General features: G+C 40.3%; 1 protein-coding gene across 18 annotated transcripts in view; it reads right to left on the bottom strand.

The window, feature by feature from the left end:
• The window catches only part of CTBP1 (C-terminal binding protein 1), a 257,915-nt gene that overhangs the window by 22,217 nt on the left and 219,198 nt on the right, over positions 1 to 16,500 (bottom strand). For all 18 annotated transcript variants that reach the window (XM_076335751.1, XM_076335760.1, XM_076335749.1 and 15 more), the window contains 2 exons: positions 5,779 to 5,923; positions 1,577 to 1,783 (listed from right to left, as the gene is read on the bottom strand). In XM_076335751.1, coding sequence (XP_076191866.1) covers positions 1,577 to 1,783; positions 5,779 to 5,923 — 352 coding nt within the window. The remainder of the gene's footprint in view (positions 1 to 1,576; positions 1,784 to 5,778; positions 5,924 to 16,500) is intronic.

Below are 16,500 nucleotides of genomic sequence, written 5' to 3' on the forward strand. Positions count from 1 at the left end.
AAAACTGACTTTAAAACTTAATTTTCCTTGAAATTGTGAATATTCTATTGTAGGAAAAGAAACAGGAACAATAAAAGGCTAGAGAAACTGACTGGTTAATAACTGTAACAGATGTGTACCTTTAAAATCAGATTTTACTAGCCTTTTAACATACCATGCACACAAAAGGCTTGCTTTTTAAAACTAAAACCAAAAACTAGCATTTTACGTAGCTTTACACACATATTGGCAATCTGATTAGCCATTTGTTTCTCTACACTTTTCAGTCATTTACAACAAAAACAACACACACAAAATTCAGTTAAGAAAGTCAATAATGAATGACATTTTTTTCTAATCTCAGTCTGGAATTTGTGCAATACAAAAAATGCAATGCCAACAGGACAGATATCTTCAGCAAACGTGCACATACCATGTGAGCCAAGGCTTAAGTTTCGAAAACTAGGTATGCATGTCCATTTTTAAAACACTGCAGCTGATTGTCTATTATTTATGTACAGATGCTGTGACTGTGAGTGCAATAATCATTGTGTGTTTAAATGAGGTGCATAATTACACGGGCATAGATTTGAGAAAGCAACTTCATGACTAACTTCCTGAAAGTCGTATTTTAAAGGCAATTCTTTGACTGTGAAGATGTTTTTGGTGTGTTGCATACTCATTTAAGTACTGTGTAACGCCAGGCTATTCTCAACTTCCAAAAGTAAGAGTTCATGGCTTGAGCTGTTTGACAGCAGTGTGTAACTGGAAGTCATTTAAGTATCATGCCTTGTTGTCAAAATCATATTATTAATTCCTGTGGATGAATACCACAGCAATTACATCCACAATCTATCAGATCTTTGATAAGACAAGCACACGACTGAGTAATCTTTATATAGAAACTGACTTGCTTGTTTTTATTCTCTACTTCTGTAACAGACAGTAATTAATTCATCTCAAGCAAGCCTGTCCATCTGTTAGATGCTGAAACACATTTAGGGCCATTCAGAGAGGTAAGTAGGTGATTTTATTAGGTCTGGAAACATTTCAAACTTTCTTGCATATATTTTTCCTCTCTTTTGAGCTGAAATACAATTTTAGATGCAGCTCAACCAAATGCACGAAATAACTGCTCTGCAGGCTGTTACTACAGCAAAGACTTCTCAGGTACGTTAAAAACAGTAAAAGGAAAAAAGCACAAACAGAACCAGATATGACAACGGATGAGAAATACAACATATACAAGTGACACCGGGTTGAAGTAGCAGGCTCCTTGTCCTGGAAAAGGGAAGTGATGGTGTTTCCTCTTACAACCAGTGTGCCTGACTCCAGGCAATACGGTGACAGAAAGGTGTACAGAAATTCGAAGAATTGAGAGAATATCAGCAACAAAGTAAGTTTTCTGAGGGAAATGGCGATGTCTAAGGGGAAAACATTTGAGACATATAAACACCAGGAATGAAGTGGTATTATACAGAATGCTTGACATGGAAAGGAGTGAACTAAGTGTTCCATTTTTATAGCTCAAATCTTCATCATTTTTTTAAAGCAACGGAAAGCAAGGAGTGTTAAACCACCTCTCAAGCCAACATACCTAATCCAATAATTCCCAAGGTCTCCCCTCTGATCCTGGCAGCTCCAGAAGCCACTTCCCGAATCTGTTCAACGCTTTGTACTCTCGTGCCTTCTCGCAAAGCCTGGTGAAGCCAGGTGGTTCTCCTGTACAGGTTCAGAATGTGGCACATGGTAGAATCTGCTGTTTCTTCTACCGAGGCAGCTGGCACATTACACACTGCGATCCCTGCAAAGAACGGAAGGAAAGGATACCAGTTGCCAAACGTTTCTTACTTTTTCCCATTTAACAGCAATTCAGGAGTATGATGTTTAAGTTTACAAGTATTTCAACACCTGTTTTGCACAAATACCAAGTTTCTGACTGTAATGGCAGACAGAAGACTTGACATAATAGTTGATAAATATGTGCAAACATTTTTTTTCTGATTTTTTATTACCATTTATTGCGTTTGCAAACTAAGGCAAACAGTAAACGGACCACTGAAACCACAAAAGGAAAGTACTGAAGATGTCAAGTAGTTTAGAACACAAGTCTTGGTAGGCGTTTTACACACACACTGAGCTAGGTGTTTTGAATAGCAAAGAGAAATCTGCCTTGCTCTCAACAGTGCAGTTAATGATCATTGTTTAGATTTAATTGTGTGAGTTAGCTTTCCACCACTGAGCAGATACCCTCCCAAAAGCTATCTATACAAGTTATAAAAAAGATAAAATAATTTATAATGACAGAAACTCTTATAAAGCCCTCACAGGATGACTATTAGTATTTCCAATTCATGTATGGGTAATTATGACACAGGGAGGGACAATTTGTTTTGTGTTGCACATGGGTTTGTAGAATTACGACAAACAGAACCCAAGCCCTTTCCTGGTCCCTCAAATCAAAGAGATAACCCACCTAATTGTCAATAGGGAAATATAAAATCTGCTTCTGCATGGCATGTAAAGGTAACGCAAAATTAAGTCCATGTTCCTAATAGCTGAAAAGTTACTAGTTGAAAAGGGTGTAACATCAAGGAGCTAAAAGACCGTTACAGATTTCCACAGACAACTGTGGAAGGTGGATTGATTCAAGACTCACAATACTCCTTTTTTACTTCAAAAAACAGATCAGGCAACAAGTGATTGTAATTGCATACAAGTTATCCCATCCTGCTTTTTACCTTCCAGTACTCAATATACAGCAGTTCAGCAAAATGTTTTCTAGAAAAAGTTTTGTATCCTTTTTGACTTGTCTCTCTCCATTCTTTCTATTTACTACGTGTTCTCTCGCCAAGTATCAGCTCCCACAAATGTCTGTGTCCCAGTTCTGCTGACTGAGATCACAAACAGTATACAGTATAACTTCACGGTGGAGGAAAAAAAGTGTTTGTATACTAAAAAACACCCTAATACTGTTTTTACTGTCTAGTTGTTTGGGGTTTTACCTAAATAAATATTCAATGAGTCCTCAGGTAACACCACTATATCTTATGAAGCAAGAAAGAAAACACATTCTCTTCAATAATAGTAATAACAATAATCTGACAAATAATAAGCTCATACCATATTTATCTACATTTTACAAGTGCCTCCATTCTGCTGCCCAGCACTTTTTTACAGCTTTCTTTAGATGAGTAAAAAACAACATAAGGAACCTGCAGAACTATTCTTCTTTTCTCTGCTGTAGAGAAAAGTGCCTGCTCAGTCACTGCTCTTAGATTTACGCAAAGATAAACCAGTGTCATTTGCTGGAATATTAATCTTTGCATCCTGCTAACATCAATGGTAGTATGAAACTCACCATTTTTTAAAAATGGGGCAAAAAGCGCGAGTTGGGGGGTAAAGTACAAGACTGAAAAATAACATCCCTTTAAGTCCATCATATTAAACAGCTGCATTTGTTTATACAAAAAGTCTTTTTCATGGAGCAAAAATGCAGGTTTTAGATGGCAAAACAAATTTAATAAGTATGTCCCTTGAGAGCTGGCATCAACAAAATAATGCTTTAAAAGGAGTTTAAAGAGTTCTATTACGTATTTGGGAAGAGAAATAAGGAATTGAACTCACCTTATACCTTCCTCCCTAATAGGTTTCCTTAGGAAATTTGGGGGAGAAGAGTCAGATAATTTCTCTCCTAAACTGTAGGAATTTCTTTTTCCCTATTTTCCCCCAACTCTAAAAACAGCTAACTTCTGAAAGGCAGAGACATGGTGAACCACAAAAGGCAGCAAGAGAGAGGCAAGGATATGAAGGAAAGAGACATTTCACATAGGGAAAGACAGCACACTCATATCCATCGCTTCTACCACTCCCTTCCCTTTCCCCTTTTCCCACTGGTTTCAGCGATCTTGTGCATAGGTTCAATGCTGAAAAACTCAGGAGTCAACAGGCATCACCGTGACTCCCACTTCTTCACTTGCATCCAGCTACACTCACAACTCGTACGTATTTTCTAGTCAACAATTAATAAACTGGAGAAAAAGTAGACCAGATCTTAAAGATTTTATCCAAGAAACATACGTTTTCATGCATTTTAAGAAGAGTAAAAGTGCTAACATGAAAATAATACTCAATAGGAAAAGCTGGTAACAACCCCATGAGCCAGCTCTATGAAAAATAACGCAAAAAGTTAGTATGCAAGTTCAGGCATATGTCAGACTTTACGGTCTAGCTCGACACTGTATTTCAAGAGTGAATCAAAGCTTTTTACAAAGAGCAATTAACTCTCATATTAACTCCTCAAGATACATATTATTTGTACTAGTTCAACAAATGGAAAGTGATTTGTCCCAGTAGTGGTGAGTTAGTATTTAATTCCAAACATTTCACCCTAACTATTAAAATCAGAGATTTTACACAGTAAGCCTTCCAGCATTTATTGGCTTTTGACAGGGTGGACAATTGTTATTTCGTAAATACTGGAATGCAGGAACAGGATGGATCCTAACTGTATTAACTCAGTCTAATCACAACATCGGAACGGAATGATTAGGAATGTGGCCATTTAGCATTTCATACAAATGAGAATTTCCCAAATCTGCTGTACTCCGGCTTGAAGAATTATGTGGATGCATTTAAATTATAAGCTTGGGTTACAATCCAGCATGGAGACTTGCAGAAACAGCCAACAAACCTGCAAAGATTTTCCTCTTATCAGGGATTCTCTGCACAAATCGGACTCCTGACTGGTCGGAGCCTTTCATCTGTACCTAGGTTTTGGTTTTTGATCTTGGATTTTACCCCAGGCCAATCTCTGCATGTATACATGTTTTCTTGCGCTCACAATGCATGGGCCTAACTGTGGCACTAGTTACAATACGTAGGAACACAGCCTTGCATGCTTTCAGACCTGATCTGTTCTTTACAGAAACTTGTAAATAAGTTGTTAGCCTCTGCCTGCTGTGCAAACTACATGCCCATTAGAAACAGGTGATCATTTTACTATCATTTACTGATACACAGACTGTATTACAGCTCCTCACTACACCAATGGGGTTATTACTAGGACTAAGTACTGTCACACTGAAATAAATATTTCCAAGGTCTTCCCAGAGCATAACTTGGGAAACATACTTGGTCACCTCAATCTTAGAAAAGAAACAAAGAAAATGTAGACATTTATTCCGAGTGTTAGTTTGACCTGTAGATTATAGGTAAGAGATGGTTTATCCTAAAGTAAGAAAAGTACAAATCAGACTGTGCTTTTTTACAGTGAAACACTAAGCACCATCTCTTCATAGTTCCAGTATCTGAATTTATTCTGAAGCAGCAACAACCAATTCTCCTATAAAATTCGTATTTCTATTTTATGGAGTGGTTTAGTACTAAATCTCATGCATCATAAATAAGTCTCAGACAGTTGATAATGATCTCATTTTTTATTCAAACAGAAGCAGTATGCCATGCTGATGGAATTATATTTTGTGATTGAATTACAGCAGTAGTAGTTAAAATATACCATTGGGGTAAAAAAGAAAGAGATGAAAAATTATGGCTTACTCCTTGGGTATATATTGAACAGGCGGAATGTCATTCTGTCACAAAGCTGTTAATATTATCACTTAATTAACTAATGCTAGTATCTCTATAACGATTTTTAAACACTTTGATGAGAAAATTATACAGCTTACATACTATGTTATTATAAATTATACAGAAAACATTAATGCAAAGACTTAGATGCGATCAGATTTCTGGAGGCAAGTATAAGATGTAAAATAATGTCTTTAATAGTCATACCTAAATCTCCAGCAGATTTGATGTCAATATTATCAAAACCACTGCCAATTCGGACAATTATTCGAAGTGCTTTAAATTTCTCCAGGTCTTCTCGTGTTAAAGTGATAGTGTGATACATCAGTGCACCCACTGCTTCATTTAGTACCTATAAATAAAATGGAAGAAAAAATACTTATTTTTTTTCTTTCACAGGATCTCAGCTTAATCACGTATACATATTTTCAGGTATAAAAAGACTGTAAAAGCATTAAATCCAGGTCTTTTGTTTTAAAGGTTATTTCTCCAAATATCTTCCAGCCTCTTGTTAGTCTTTTTCATCTGATGTATCCGTTCTAGCACGATGAAATTAGCTTTACAAGAACTAAGTGACCTGTATTTGTGTTCTTATTAAGAGGGAAAACTCTTCTCATTCCACAGGAGATGCTCTGCAATATCGAACCCTAAGTACAAGCACCACCAGACTGCATCTGCACATGCAGATGAAACACAACATGGGAGCAAGCACCCACTTTAAACAGTAAGTATTTTTATGCTTAGGCAGCTGACATTCAGTTTTGAATGGAATCACAGAGCAGTATCTCTTCACCATACACGCAGTGGTACAGGCATTCACTGCGCTATTAAACCACTTGATACCTGAATAGAAAACATTCAGTAATTATTACAAAAACCTTAGACAACAGACTGAAATCTGTCAATTCATACACAAGAACAAAGTGTTTGTCCCTTAGTCTATTGATACTGCAACTGTCTAAGCTCTCACTGATGGAAAACTGAGTATCATATAAATTTGTACAACTGAGATGCCAAACTAGACATTATCCAGAAAAAACAGCACCTCTAATAAATAAGAAATTGTACCAAAGCAAAAATGTCGCAAAAGAAAAAAAACTTGTGAGAGAGACCGAGCCAAAAAAGCGAAAATAAATTGACAGGATCTGAAAGGTCCGAGTGTCTTTCAAATTATGTTAAGAGTGCATCCAACCTACTCAAGAAAGGTTAAGAGGAAGGGGTGTGGAGGAGGGGAAGAGAGCCTTGCACACCATGCCCAGCAGTTTCAAATTCTGCTACCAAACAAGCAGTGACGCTGCACCCTACACAGCTGATACACGTTTATTGTTCAGAAAGCAGAAAATATTTTTCTCTTAATATGCAAATTAGATGATTTCACTTTTTCAAAACACTTCTCTGTGTTTCCACCTTCAATGCACTACCTAATACCCTAATCGTTCTACGAGATACAAAACATGCACAAATCATTTCAACATCTAAGCTAGCTGTAATGACTTCAGGAGGTTCCTATGACGCACTTCATATAAAAGTCCTGCAGAGGCTCTAAATTTCTTATTCAATACACTTTTGGGTCTGGTACATGTACAAATTCTGTCATCTAAATTATATCTGCTCATATGAGCATTTTCTAGGGTACTGCAAGATCAGTAACTATAATCAACATCAACATAAATCGTTTAGAAAAAACTATTGCACCAAAACACAGTCTTGCACACAGAGGATTACAACTGTTGGAACCCAAGATCTGCAGCAGTAATTTTTATAATTAAAATGCACGAATAAAAATTTTAAAAGAAAATAAAAACAAACTCCATAAAAATGAAAGAAAACTGCTTCTTACTGAATACTTCACAAAATGATTTATGCTATTTCCATAGGTGTTTCTGGATTGGTAACCCCAGTTCTAAGTCAGATAAAGACCAGAATCCTTTGAGCAGAATTTGGATTTACTTGTAAGAGTAAGAATTGAAAAAAAAATTAGAAATTACACATCCTTAAAGAATGCTGCTACAACATAATTCAAAGAACAGCTGTAGGCTCTGATCTTCTAAACAATTATACACACACAAAACTCCTTGATTTTGATCATAGAATAGTTTGGGTTGGAAGGGACCTCTAAAGGTCATCTAGTCCAACCCCCCTGCCGTGGGCAGGGACATCTTCAACTAGACCAGGTTGCTCACAGCCCCATCCAACCTGACCTGGAATGTTTCCAGGGATGGGGCATCCACCACCTCTCTGGGCAACCTGTGCCAGTGTTTCACCACCCTCAGCATAAATAATTTCTTCCTTCTATCTAGTCTAAATCTACCCCCCCTTTAGTTTAAAGCCATTCCCCCTTGTCCTGTCACAACAGGCCCTGCTAAAAAGTTTGTTCCCATCTTTCTTATAAGCCCTCTTTAAGTATTGAAAGGCTGCAATAAGGTCTCCCCGGAGCCTTCTCTTCACCAGGCTGAACAACCCCAACTCTCTCAGCCTTTCTTCATAGGAGAGCTGTTCCATCCCCCTGATCATTTTTGTGACCCTCTTCTGGACCCGCTCCAACAGGTCCGTGTCTTTCTTACGCTGAGGGCTCCAGAGCTGGACGCAGTACTGCAGGTGGGGTCTCACCAGAGCAGAGTAGAGGGGCAGAATCACCTCCCTCGACCTGCTGGCCACGCTGCTTTTGATGCAGCCCAGGATATGCTTGGCCTTCTGGGCTGCGAGCGCACATTGCTGGCTCATGTCCAGCTTTTCACCCACCAGTACCCCCAAGTCCTTCTTGGCAGGGCTGCTCTCAATCCCTTCATCCCCCAGCCTGTACTGATACCCGGGGTTGCCCTGATCCAGGTGCAGGACCTTGCACTTGGCCTTGTTAAACCTCATGAGGCTCACACAGGCCCACTTCTCCAGCTTGTCCAGGTCCCTCTGGACGGCATCCCATCCCTCTGGCGTGTCGACCGCACCACTCAGCTCGGTATCATCTGCAAACTTGCTGAGGGTGCACTTGATCCCACTGTCTAGGTCATTGATGAAGATATTAAACAGTACCGGTCCCAATATGGACCCCTGTGGGACACCACTTGTCACTGATTTCCATCTGGATATTGAGCCACTGACCACTACCCTCTGGATACAACCATCCAATCAATTCCTCACCCACCGGACAGTCCACCCATCAAATCCATACCTCTCCAGTTTAGAGAGAAGGATGTTGTGGGGGACTGTGTCAAAGGCCTTACAGAGGTCCAGATAGATGACATCTGTAGCCCTTCCCGTGTCCACTGATGTAGTCCCTCCATCACAGAAGACCACTAGGTTGGTCAGGCAGGACTTGCCCTTGGTGAAGGCACGCTGGCTGTCTCAAAACACCTCCCTGTCCTCCATGTGCCTTAGCATAGCTTCCAGGAGGATCTGTTCCATGATCTTCCCAGGCACAGACGTGAGACTGACTGGCCTGTACTTCCCCGGGTCTTCCTTTTTCCCCTTTTTAAAAATGGGGGTTCCCAGTCAGTGGGAACTTCACCGGACTGCCACGACTTCTCAAATACGATGGATAGTGGCTTAGCAACTTCATCTGCCAGTTCCCTCAGGACCTGAGGATGGATCTCATCAGGTCCTATGGACTTGTGCACCTTCAGGTGCCTTAGATGGTCTTGAACCCGATCTTCTCCTACAGTGGGTGGCTCTTCATTTTCCCAGTCCCTGCCTTTGTCTTCTGCGGCTTGGGCGGTGAGGCTTGAGCACTTGCCGGTGAAGACCGAGGCAAAAAAGTCGTTGAGTACCTCCGCCTTCTCCATATCCCTGGTAACCAGGTCTCTCGTTTCATTCTGGAGAGGGCCCACATTTTCCCTTGTCTTCCTTTTATCCCTGACACACCCACAGAAGCTTTCTTGTCACCCTTGACGTCCCTGGCCAGATTTAATTCGATCAGGGCTTTAGCTTTCCTAACCTGATCCCTGGCTGCTTGGACAATTTCTCTGTATTCCTCCCAGGCTACCTGTCCTTGCTTCCACCCTCTGTAGGCTTCCTTTTTGTGTTTGAGTTTGTCCAGGAGCTCCTGGTTCATCCATGCAGGCCTCCTGGCGTTCTTGCCTGACTTCCTCTTTGCTGGGATGCATCGCTCCTGAGCTTGGAGGAGGTGATCCTTGAATATTACCCAGCTTTCTTGGGCCCCTCTTCCCCCCAGGGCTTTGTCCCATGGCACTCTACCAAGCAGACCCCTGAAGAGGCCAAAGTCTGCTCTCCTGAAGTCCAGGGGAGTGAGCTTGCTGTGCGCCCTCCTTGGTGCCCTAAGGATCTTGAACTCCACCATTCTGTGGTCACTGCAGCCAAGGCTGCCCTTGAGCTTCACATTCCCCACCAGCCCCTCCTTGTTGGTGAGAACAAGGTCCAGCGTAGCACCTCTCCTCGTTGGCTCCTCTACCACTTGGAGAAGGAAGTTATCATTGACGCATTCCAGGATCCTCCCGCATTGCTTATGCCCTGCCGTGTTGTCCCTCCAACAGATGTCGGGGTGGTTGAAGTCCCCCATGAGGACCAGGGCTTGTGAGCGTGAGGCTGCTCCTATCTGTCTATAGAGGGCCTCATCCACTCTGTCTTCCTGGTCAGGTGGCCTGTAGCAGACCCCCACCGTAATGTCGCCTGTCCCTGCCTTCCCTTTAATCCTGACCCACAAGCTCTCGGTCATCCATCCCCAGGCAGAGCTCCATGCACTCCAGCTGGTCATTGACATAGAGGGTGACACCCCCTCCTCGTCTCCCCTGCCTGTCCTTCCTAAAGAGCCTGTGTCCCTCCATCCCAACACTCCAATCATAGGAGCCATCCCACCACGTCTCCGTGATGCCAATAAGGTCGTAGCCCTGCAGGCGTGCGCACGTCTCTAACTCCTCTTGTTTATTCCCCGTGCTACGTGCGTTTGCATAGCGGCATTGAAGTTGGGCCCCCGATGAAGCTGTCTTACTGGCTGGAGTTCCTTTGTGCTGCTCTTCAGGCACTCTCCTGCTGACCCATGTTCCTTCTCCAGGCTCTGGGCATCTATTGCTGGCCCTGGCATCAAACTGGTAGGAGTGGGATGGATTGAGGTTCCCCTCTCCCGGCATCTCTAGTTTAAAGCCCTCTTCACCAGCTTGGCAAGCCTATGACCGAAGATGCTCTTCCCCTTCTCCGACAGATGGACCCTGTCAGCCCCCAGTAGAGCAGGTTTCTCAAAGCGAGTCCCATGGTCTAAGTAGCCGAACCCCTGGCTGTGGCACCAGTCCCGAAACCATTTGTTGATTCGCCAGATTCGACCGGCCTTTTCAAACCCCTTCCCTTTGACCGGCAGGATTGATGAAAAAACTGCGTGCGCTCCCGAGTCCCTTACCGCCGCTCCCAGGGCTCTGTAGTCCTTCTTGATAGTCCTCAGACTGCTCCTGGCTGTGTCACTGGTGCCCACGTGAAACAACAGCAGCGGATAATAGTCAGTGGACTGTATGAGGCTCGGTAGCCTCTCGGTGACATCCCTGACACGAGCCCCCGGTAAGCAGCACACCTCTCTAGATAGTGCATCAGGTCAGCAAATGGATGCCTCCGTACCTCTCAGAAGAGAGTCGCCTACTACTATCACCCGTCGCCTTTTCTTAGTTGTGCTAAGGGGCAGATGTAATCTCCAAGGGACTTGTTTGCACCATTAAGAAAAATAATAGCGGAAGTTTCTCTATTTTGGAATTATTTGTATAAACTGTATTGTCAGTCATTACATATACTAAATGCACACAAGGAAGTTTGACAAGCTTTTCAAATTAGTAAAATCAAAACCAGAACTAAATCTGAGTATAACACATGAAACTGAAATCCAGCATAAATGTGAACAGTTCTGGAAAATGAAATAATCTTTAGAAAAATAGCTGTGCATAGGAGTAATTTACAGATCACTTCCAGAAGCACACCCAGTGGTGGATGCGTGAGAGAAACAGGGAGTATATGTGTTTTTTTCATAATTTTCCATAATGAACTTGATTGATACAACATTCACCAAATTCTAGTACAATTTTATTACAAAGATATCACCTTGTGTCAATTTGAGTGAGATAACATATTCAACAAGCAAGCTAGACATTTCAGATCAGCCCAAATATGTGGCAGTCAGACAATACTCTTTCATGATCTCTCACGAGGAAAGGCAACGGGCACAATTTGACAGAGAACAAGCAGAGCTAGCTGCGCACCTTCAACAGCCATTCCTGCTTTCATCAGAGTACAACTGTGCTTTTCGGGAAGAAAGGATCTGAGGTAAAAGTTGAAACACAGGACATGAGTTGGCTTCCTTCTGTTACCAAATGATTATGCAGCCCATCTGCATATTTCTATGCCTTCAGAGTTACTTCCAGATGAAGCTACAGCACGCTGCTTGTTGAAAGCCTTTTTCATACCCTCTTCACTGAGCTGACATCCTTTCCAATCACAACTGCTCGGACTGGTCTTTCTGCTGTTCTTCAACCTCAAAATGACCACTCTGCTTTCACAACATGCCATGTCTCCAAGGCTCTTAGAGAACAGATGACACTGTAGTAGGAGACATTTCTATTTCAAAGAATTTAACAAATCTCAAGTACTGAATACTGAAGGTTGAAATCCTTTTTAAACATCTTCCTATTTACCTTTTTCACCTTATTTCAGCACCAGGCTATTTTAGCCATCATGCCAAACATCGCATGGTCACCATTGCGACACACATGCCTCATATTATTTGGGGAAGAACTCTTAGCATCTTTTTTTATTTTTACAAAAAAGCGTAAACACATTGTAACATACTAAGAATAGAACAGGGAGGCCTCCCCTTCTTTGGTCATCTAAAGATACACTACTATATTTTACTATGAGAGACTGATCTCAGAGGTTTGTGGATCAAATCTAGAGTACAGAAACATAACACAGTATGTAAAATGCCAAACTACTTCAATGCAGAGACAGAACATATTTATAAATTACATATTGAATATATCATAATTTTTAAAAAAAAGACTTCTAGAAAATCATAACTAGAAAGTGCTATATTTCATCTGGTTCTAGAAACTACAGGGTATTGCATTTCTTGGACTTGGAGTTTGATGTGTCATCTCCAAAAAAGTATGTTCCAGTATCACCTACAGACTTGAGATATTTTGCACGTTTGGGTGGAAAACATGTATTTTACCTAAACTGAGTAGGCCTTGCATTATTTGACTTGCAAAAAGCAGCTGCACATCAAATCTGTAATCAATAGTCTGCCACACAGGGGAAGGCTGCAGCAGACTTGTAGCTGCTCTCAAAGCCTCACTACAACATTACAAAGGGTCCATGTGAAACTAATGCCATTAAAACTAAAAAGGAAAGCCAGTGTGCTCAAGCGGTATTTAGTAGGTCTCCAAAACTCCGCTAGTTTGTGCTGATTTTTACAAGTTCCTGTTTCTCTTTACGAGACTATCAGCTCAATGTTAGGTTCCTATGATCCATGGCGCTGTCAGTAACCTACCCATTTCACGATATGCACTTTATTCAGCCAGAATACCATCTAGTGTAGACCCTAAATATTAATACTTAAGTTTATATTGTACATAAATACAAACAAGTATAAATATTTTATACAAACATAAACAAAACTTACTTGCAGGCTGCTGAAAACACTCTAAAACCCTATATATCCACACACTGTATAAAGTACCTATATATACACACACGTGACATATGATAGTGTATTTCTAGTCTTTTTGAAATATACTATTGAAAAATATATATATACAAATACACACAAAACTATATAAATAACCTGCACAGCCTATAGTAAACTTCCTTTTAAAAACTATACTGAAGCCAGTCTTTCAAACACAGGATTTACTGACAATTATATGCAGTTTAATGACAGAAGTCAATTTGAGAATATAGACTCTGAAAACACTTTTACTAAATAAAAGGCTGTAATGAAAAATCTTTAACAGGAGTTCTGTGTGTTAACTTGTATGTTCTGTTAATAAGGCTGAATTGTGTTCCGTTTCAGTTCAAGTCTATCAGACGCTGCGATGGATTGAACATCTATACCAAAGGATCATTATGTCATGAAAGTCACTGACGACAGTGCATCAACTCACACAACTCTGCCTCAAAAAACCTGTCAATAATCACCAGCAATTTTCAAGCCCCAGTGATCCTTAGTAAAACCTGGTACTGGGAAATGAAGGAAAAAGTTCATTGATAACCAACTATATTAGACTCTAATCTGCCTGTAAGACTGATATATGCTGCTTCGTGGGCACAGCAGCACTTCCACTCTGCTTTTTAAAGGGTATTAGTTCAGAGGAGACACTGGCAGCCTGCCCCTTCCTGTAATGCTGAACTTGACCTGTAAAATTGCCACTGGCAAATCTGACAGATGTTGGCAGAAGGGTCATTGAATACAAACACCGCTTTTGTATACAGCCTTACTGTGATAGCTGTATGTTAACTACTTTGTTGTATAATGAGGTGCAACACAAGTTTTTAGGTTTCCTTTTGTTAATTTTTTCGAAGTCTTTCATAAGGAATCTGATCCAAGGCTCATTCAAATACCTTCAGTAAATTTACGGGGTTTTAGATCAGCTCCAAGGTGACAACTTATTCCCAAGTATACATTACTGTTTAGAACAAGGGGGCTTCATTTCAATCTATACTCTTTGAGAATTTATTTTTGATGGAAAACTAAAATGCTGCAACTGCATCATGAACATAAACAGCACTGATGGTACAAATGCATGATTGTAGCTTCACTGCTAAACAAAGAAGAATCGGAAGCTGGAAAAATTCTTATTTAACCATCGATATAATAGGAACAAATCAAAGATTCAGCTGAACAGCAGCACTGTTCTTGATTTGTTTGTATCAGTTTCAAAACATTTGTTGCATTATGAAAGCTCTTTGGCTCTTCTTTGAAACAGTCTTAGATAAAACTGTAATGACTGGAAATGTTTCTACATTTAATTCCTATGTAAAAGCGTGACTGAAAAATTTCAAGTACTACACTTGAATAGGCAGTTCAGCTTTTACATTTTTTTTAACTTAAACTAAAAATATGGAAATGTAGTATCCCTGTGAAGATGATTTTATTGTGTACTTTTATTACAGGTGTCAAGGGATCTGACACATTCTAACTTAACTAAATCACTTGTAAGGCTGGAGCATAGGTTTACCAGACAGACTATTTTCCCACTTACAACAGAGTATCCTATTCCCTTTGATGTTCTGGTGAACTGAGTATCTGCATGAAGCAGTAAATCCAGTCAAAAACACACCCATTTTTTTCTTCTAGCTGATTTGAGACAAGATGTAGGAAACCACATAATTACAGAAAAAGAGAACGAGAAAATGTACACAGCTTCAAACAAACTCTTGACTTCTTTCCAGCCTGTACGTTTTGCTTTAAAGATCATTCCTAATCAGCTGTGCTTCCTGTCTTTTTCATTTGGCTTTGCAAGGATCGCTTTATTTTCTCTCTGCTTGGTCGAGATGTCTGTTACCAGATCTTGCATATTATGTTTATGTTTAGCCCTTTGGGACTACAAAGTGCACTCCAGGTTACAGAATATACAGCAGAAGTCAGGAAGCCCAAAGAGTAAAGAATTTGAACTCCAAAAATCTTAGGCAACACAAAGACCTCAAGGGTGTGCTTGAGTCTGTGGTGCCTTCAAAAGGTACAGAAGTAGAAAGAAGGAGCAATACTGCAGAAATCAGAAGTGCTGGGTAAGCTGCCAAGGAGCCAGGAAAAGCAGTAAACCATGAACGGCACTGAAAGGAAGAGGGACTGGGGAAATAAAGAGGGGGAGAGACAAGAGAGTATGAGACAGTGAAAAAAGCAAGTTGACTTGGAATGAGGATGGAAGCAAGCTAATTATTTTTAAATAATTTTTTTCGGATGAGCACCTATATTTTTGGCAGAACAAACCAAAACACCATGTACGTTTGGAAGCAGTCTGAGATGGTTACTGAAAAGACTGGTTTACACATGATTAATTGTAAAATAAAAAAAAAATTTAAACACAGTGAGTAACTTTTATTGACAGTAATGCATTCTCTAATAAGAAAGAAATTTAACCACCAAAATCTTAAAATAATTTTTACGCTAAATGACAGAAGTTTCCTTACAGGATGCAGTGAACCCAGTTCCCAGTTATCGCATGATATAGTTTGACAAATGTAATGCCCAACTTCACACAGCCATATGCAACATCTACAATAAAACAGAACTTAGGAGTCAAAGCATAAACATATATATTGCAGCCTTTCAGACTGGCTTGAAAACAAACCACTTTTTCTAGGGCGGGTGGGGGGAAAAAAGAAAAATCAGAAAAACTTCCACACGAGTAATTTCTGAAGAAGTGTAGTAAGTGTCCTCTAAATACGAATTTATTTCAAAACTTTGGGTCACTCTCAGTAAATGTCAGTATTCCCTTAAGCACTGGCAGCCTGATTTTCAAAAGGAAGGAAACATATCTTCGCCATCCAACTTGCCTTCCAAAGCAGTGGCACAGGGAATGAATGCTTTGACCTGAGATGAAGCAGAGTTCTAATACAAGTTATTATATACTTGCGACCTTAAACAAGTTACTTATTTTCATACTTTAATTTCCCCAGCCATAAAAAGAGAATGCCAAATGAACTCTCCGGCATAAGGAAATCGCTACAGAACTGCAACTCAGGCATTACCCAATTTGGAGAAAACTTGCTTTAATTAGCATACATAGTAAGGTATAATAGTATTTGCTAACATCCTGCTTTTGACCCTGTATACAAATGGCATTCAAATCCTCATTTCTTCTCCTCCTTTCTGTATGTATTAAAATCTCTCAGCCTCCTTGCTTCTCTATAAAAAAACATCTAGATTGTGCTTTGCTGGCACCTGCCTCACAAACTACTACTATTTCCCCTTTTCCACTCTATTTCCTTTGTTGTCTAGCCATC

Source organism: Aptenodytes patagonicus, chromosome 4 (assembly GCF_965638725.1).
Source record: "Aptenodytes patagonicus chromosome 4, bAptPat1.pri.cur, whole genome shotgun sequence".
NCBI lineage: Eukaryota > Metazoa > Chordata > Aves > Sphenisciformes > Spheniscidae > Aptenodytes > Aptenodytes patagonicus.